At 38.1% G+C, this 6,512-nt stretch overlaps 1 protein-coding gene across 1 annotated transcript in view; it reads left to right on the top strand.

The window, feature by feature from the left end:
* The window catches only part of PTPRB (protein tyrosine phosphatase, receptor type B), a 106,470-nt gene that overhangs the window by 52,960 nt on the left and 46,998 nt on the right, over nucleotides 1–6,512 (top strand). The window contains exons 12-14 of the mRNA XM_006768154.2: nucleotides 3,118–3,381; nucleotides 3,934–4,197; nucleotides 5,407–5,670. Of these exons, the coding sequence (XP_006768217.1) occupies nucleotides 3,118–3,381; nucleotides 3,934–4,197; nucleotides 5,407–5,670 (792 nt within the window). The remainder of the gene's footprint in view (nucleotides 1–3,117; nucleotides 3,382–3,933; nucleotides 4,198–5,406; nucleotides 5,671–6,512) is intronic.

The raw sequence follows: 6,512 nt of genomic DNA, 5'->3' as shown, positions 1-6,512 counted from the left end.
AGCTATGGGTTGATTTTTTCATTTTAAAATGTCAGATTTTCTATGTGGATCTGGAACAATTAACAACATCCTATGACTTCACACGTGGTCTGAATCTAGTAGGCACTCAAATGTTTGATGAATCAGAATTCACTTAGATCAGGGATTTTCACCTAGTGCTCCATGGGTAGATTTTAGTAATGCAGTAATCCCAAAAATAGTCCCTGAAGTTGTTGGGGATAAGGAAGGTATGTACATTTAGGGGGGAGTGCATGGTTTCTTTCAGATTCTCATAGTTTCTGTGACCTCAAAAAGGATCAGGAACCACTGATTTACATTGTTACATTATGCTAGCTTTGAAAATGTTCATAGAACAGTCTAATCCCGTCTCCATTGGAAATAAAGTCCCAGAGAGAAACTGGCTTCTCCATAGTCACATAGTTGACCAGTAGTCAAGTTCAACCTGCCTCCAGCACTATTTCCATTACATTTTGCAATCCCTGAAAGCACTAGTCAGGGATATAGAGATATTCCCTACCCTCAAATGATTTAAAATCTAAATATACTGATAATCCCAATAATGTCTTAAATCTGTAAAAGCAGATTTCCATTACAAAGCAGCCTGATAGCAGTGTCTTATGTTAATCAACTTGGAGCCTAAAAAATCACCAAAAATTAAGGGTATGCCAACAACTACAGTACTAACTCCTTGCTTCCCCTCAGCGTCAACTCATGAATGTTTCCTGTGCATCTGACCTTTACATTGCAAGGCCTTTTGCTAAGATTGTTTTAAGCACAAGAAAAGCGATTCTTTTTTCAAAGCACCCTCTTGAAAAAAGAGGGTGCTCCACCAGCATGAGCTTGGATTTGGTGCACGACTAAATCGAGGCAATCCATCAACCCTGACAAATCAGTTGAACTGGAGAGTCATGTCTGAGCTACTGTCTTGTTAATTTGGGCTGATTATCTCAATGTTCTTTTCCTTTTCTAATGTTCTTCTACATTTCGGATGAAAATATCAATATTTCTAATTCTGTATCACATCACCTCACCGTGCAGCAAGGCGAGTCTCACACATTACCCTCCAGTTCCACCTGGAGAGCCCCTTATTGCCTTAGCATGGTATTCAGCTTGGTGTTTCTTTCGATAGTAGTTGCTTTGCCTTCAATAAATTGCTTGGATCATTGACCTTTCTTAACCCATGCATTCAACATCACTTCAGAATTTCTCCTCCTTAACTCTGTAATATCTAAATTCTAGCAACACTGTCATTGGTTCCAGGTAAATATCTTGAAAAAAGCATGCCTGTCCTTGCTCCATATCTGTGGTGAGATTTATGCCAATACAAAAACTAACCAGTACACACAAGCCAACAAAGGACAGTAGTGCAACTTGTAGGTGTGAGAAACATCATGAAAAATGTAGCTTAGATGCTAAAATACTGACATTTAATACCTCTCTAACACACAAGTGGAAGAGAAGACTTGGACGTAGGCTGGGTATGTGGCCAGAGCAGAAATCTCTGATTTACCAAACACAGACAGAGGCCACACAGACCTAAAAGACATGCTAGTGTTGGGATACAAGTTCAGTGCTCTGGATCCACGTTCATACCTCTTTCCAGTGCTCCTTCTCATATTTTTTTTAAAATATATTTTATTGATTTTTTACAGAGAGGAAGGGAGAGGGACAGAGAGTTAGAAACATCGATGAGAGAGAAACATCGAACAGCTGCCTCCTGCACACTCCCTACTGGGTATGTGTCCACAACCAAGGTACATGCCCTTGACTGGAATCGAACCTGGGACCCTTGAGTCCGCAGGCCGACGCTCTACCCACTGAGCAAAACCGGGCAGGGACCTTCTCATATATTGATAATATCCAGTTATAGCCACATAGTAATGACCTACTGTTGAATTAAAATACAATCCCAAAGGATAAATTAGAATACTCTTAATATTATGCTCTAAATACAGATTTTTAAAGTGTTCCTGTTAACAAGTATTTATTGATTGATTAACTGAGAAAAAAACCCACTGGTACACGGAATTGTATTTTTGTTTATATATTTATGGGGGCGGGGAGGAAATCTCAGGTGCACAAAATTGGATTAATCATAATTCTTGGTTCTTATTTTTAGGCATTTAACTTAATTTAGATAAAAATCTTAATAAGTTAATATGTACCTGAGAAACCATGATCCAAAATAAAAACTAGGAACCTGACACTAACCTATGTCAGATAAGGTGGTTCCCACTTCACTAGTCCATCCCAAGGTAACTAACAACTTGACTCCAATTTTCATCTCTTTCTTGCTTCCTCCCTTGCATATTTTATTTGTTGTCCTAAAATTATAGGTTTTAAAATTTTCAGTTGTTGTAACATAAAAACGTATATTTTTTGAAGTATATAATCTTTTGGGACTTAGGTCTTTTTAAGTTAATAGTATATTGATAAGAGTCATTCAGATTTTGTGTTTTAATGTTAAGATCAAGAAATTTATATTTTTGTGTTTTGAGTTAAGAATAAACTAATTATGACCACCATATACCAGTTCATTCAGCTAATCTCCTGTGGATGGGCATTCTCTCTCACATTTGGTTTTATCAGGCTTTTTCATTTTACCGATCAAATCTATTTAAGATATATTTTTCCATGGCCCGGACTTATATTTCCTTGATCACCAATGATGTTGAACATATATCTTCATGTATTAGTTACTCATATGTGTTTCCTCTTTCACTTTTCTTTTGGATTGTTTATATTCTTCTTGGTGATTTTTTATCATGTCTTGAATCACCAAGGTATGTTGGAATTACTAATACCATCACCATCATTCATATTAATAATCAGTTATCATGTTTAATGTTCTATTTTGTACATGACATTTTCTGTAGGCTAAAAACAGGATTAGGATTAATTCATCAGATTCTTTTTTTAAAAGTCCATTTAATCATTCCAACGATTATAACAGTTTTTTCCTTTCAGAAATGTGTGGTTTAAAGGTCTAAGACTTTTATTTAAAATGCACACAATAAAAAATCTCCTCACTTTTTCATGTTGTCCCAGGTTGTCATCTGTGATCAATTGCTCACTAAGAATCAGTAAATCTTGAGCAGTTCTCTGTTCTGTTTTCAGTGCCTGACAAGGTCCAAGGAGTCAGTATTAGCAACTCGGCCAGGAGCGACTACTTAAAGGTATCCTGGGTGCATGCCACTGGAGACTTGGATCACTATGAAGTCACCATTAAAAACAAAAACAACTTCATTCAAACGAAAAGCATCCCCAAGTCTGAAAATGAGTGTGTATTTGTTAAGCTAGTTCCTGGACGGTTGTACAGTGTCACTGTTAGTACAAAAAGTGGGCAATATGAAGCCAGCGAACAAGGGAATGGGAGAACAAGTAAGTGGAAAGATTGCAAAATCTGATGGTCGGTTGGGTCTTGAAGGTTACTGAGTAAATATTTATCTGAACCTTGAATTTTCTCTACTTAGTTATCAGTAAATTATATTCCCAGTAAGTCTCACTCAGAACTAACATCGTTTAGCCCAGCCATGGCCTACAATTATAGGATATTTATTGGGAGATAAAAGCAAATATACTTGGCAAGCAAGAAGGCCAAATGCCCCATTTTTCTTCTCTGTCCTCTTGCATTGTGCATTGTGACATTTAAAGTTCTGGACATTTTGTTTTATCTTATGATTGAGATCATAACTCTAATTTTACAATTAGATTCCACCAACATTTAGCATATAAGATTTATATCAGGAAAATAACTACAATTTTAGCAGTTGATTTTCAATTTTTCTTGTTTAATTATGCATGAAGTAATTTAAGTGACTTTTGTGGGGAAGAGAGATGTTTGCCAGTTCCTTTACTGTGATTCATAAATTATTGTGTAGATAAACTTTGATCAGTCACTTTCCTGAAGTGTCTTCTAATACTCCTCCCTAGTCCCAGAGCCTGTTAAGGATCTAACATTGCGGAATAGGAGCACTAACGACCTTCTCGTGACTTGGTCACGAGCTGATGGGGATGTCGACCAGTATGAGATTCAGTTGCTCTTCAATGACATGAAATTACTTCCTTCTTTTCACCTTGGAAATACCGCAACCGAGTATCGCTTCACCTCCCTAATACCCGGGCGCCGGTATAAAATTCTCGTGTTGACGATCAGTGGAGATGTACAGCAGTCAGCCTTCATCGAGGGCTTCACAGGTAATTGGAAATATGGATCTTGAACCTGACCAGTTCACCTGTAGCAGTGTACAGTTGGCCCTTGAACAACATAGGTTTGAACTACGTGGATCCATTTATATTCAGATTTTTTTCAATAAATATGTTGGAATTTTTTTTTATTTTCTTACTACCATGAAGCAGTGATATCTGTTATTCTAGGCTACCATAAAACCATCCTATTTCTGCTTCTTCATTATCAGTGAATGAATCATTACACCTGTAAATAATATTATTTTTTTCACATTATTTTCTCATTTCTGATGTCTATTCTTAGTAGTATGTATAACATTTACAGTGTATCGTGTCACATAAGACAGTATTGATGTAGGTACTGACAAATAGACAATTCATCTTGTAAACAGATGGCATAAACTTACGGTATCGATACATACAGTAGTGCTATAAATGTATTTTATTTTCCTTACAACTTTCTTAATATTTTTCTCTAGCTTACTGTATTATAATAATATAGTATATAATACATATGACATACACAATAAGAGCTAATCAACTGTTTATGTTATTGGTAAGACTTCCAATGAATAATAGGCTACTAGCAGTTAAGTTTTGGGGAAATGAAAAATTATATGCACACTTTCAGCTGCATTAGAAAGAGGAAGTGTCAGTGCCCCTAACCCCTACCTTGTTCAAGGGTCAACTGTACTGGTAAGTGTAAATATCTCTGTTGCTTGGGTATCACTTCTTTGGAACTTTAATAGTAGTGTTGCTATAATAGTTAATGTTTATTAACAGTTTTCCATACACCAGACCCACAGCAAAACACTTTACACATACATTCTGTTTAATCCTCAAAACTTTATGGGATGGTTGCTATTATTATCATTACCATTTTTCTGATGAGGAAACAAGCTTACAGAGGTTAAGCAATTTGCCGGTGGTCCCACAGCTGGTGAATAGGAAAGCCAAGACTCAGACCAAGGCAGTCTAGCCCCTTGCTCTATGACTGGCACCATTCACTTCTCCTCACTGGCTGAGATGCCACTCTAAACTTCCCTCATTAACTTCAGTTCAGGCAGAAGAGTCAGAGAAAGTTGATAAATTGATACCAGTTTTTTCTATGTGTATCCTTTCAGTAGATGCCAAAACATAAGAAGGACAAAAACTTTGGTTGAAATTCCCACAGTTCATTCTCTAAGTGATGACTTTTGAATTTATTTTCTTTTTCAGTTCCTAGCACTGTTAAAAATATTCACGTCTCTCCCAACGGGGCGACAGATAGCCTGACAGTGAACTGGACTCCTGGTGAGGGCGATGTTGATTCCTACACCGTGTCCGCATTTAGGCAGAACCAAAAGGTTGAATCTCAGACTATCCCCAAGCACATCTCCGAGCACACGTTCCACAGACTGGAGGCTGGGGAGCAGTACCAGATTGTGGTTGCCTCGGTCAGCGGGTCCCTGAGGAACCAGATAGATGCGCTCGGCCGGACAGGTAAGCATCCACCTGGAGAAGGGCCAAGTTGGTCTCCATAATGGGACAATAGATGTGCCTACTCACAAATCAAAAATACCCAAATTTAAAACCACCTAAATTTGTACAATTCAATATGGTTTTAAGACCATTTCTCATATTTCTTTGCATTTTTCTTTCTTAATGGAGATTTTCAAAACAAATGAAAGGTAATTAGGAACCAAATCATTTGAATAAATTTTTTAACTTGTTAAAGACTTTAAAATTTTAACAAGCAGACTTCTATAATTATGCATTTTTCAAAATATTATCACTTTCTCAAAATTCTTTTTTAAGAAAATAAATGTTCCTATGCCATTTACTTCACTTGTGATAGCTAAAGAACAAGTAATAAATCAATGAATAATGTATATGTTTACTTATATTACTATCACTATTAATATATTACTTTCAGAACAAAAATCATCTGCAAACACCTGCTACATGCCAGACATCTATACTAATAAAAGGGTAATATGCTAATTAGTGTGGATGTCTTCCAGGCATCCATCCAGACAAAGACACAGCAGCTGCGAGGCCCAGGGCTCAGGCATCCAAGGGCTCACGGTAGCCATGGCTCAGGCAGCTGTGGGCTCAGGCAACCATGAGCCCCAGCGGCTGCAAGGCCCGGGGTTCAGGCCTTGCAACCACCGCAGCCAGCAGTGGCAGCAGCAGTGGGGTGATGGGAGCGGCACCTTCCCCTGATCAGCCCGGTTGCCTCCTGCAGAGCGAGGCCAGACTGTGGCTGTAGTAGGACATCCCCTGAGGGCTCCCAGACTGTGAGAGGGGCCAGGCCAGGCTGAGGGACCCCCCCCCCCCCCCCG

The sequence above is a fragment of the Myotis davidii genome, unplaced genomic scaffold (assembly GCF_000327345.1).
Source record: "Myotis davidii unplaced genomic scaffold, ASM32734v1 scaffold582, whole genome shotgun sequence".
Lineage (NCBI taxonomy): Eukaryota > Metazoa > Chordata > Mammalia > Chiroptera > Vespertilionidae > Myotis > Myotis davidii.
This window is presented reverse-complemented; position numbering and strand designations above follow the sequence as displayed.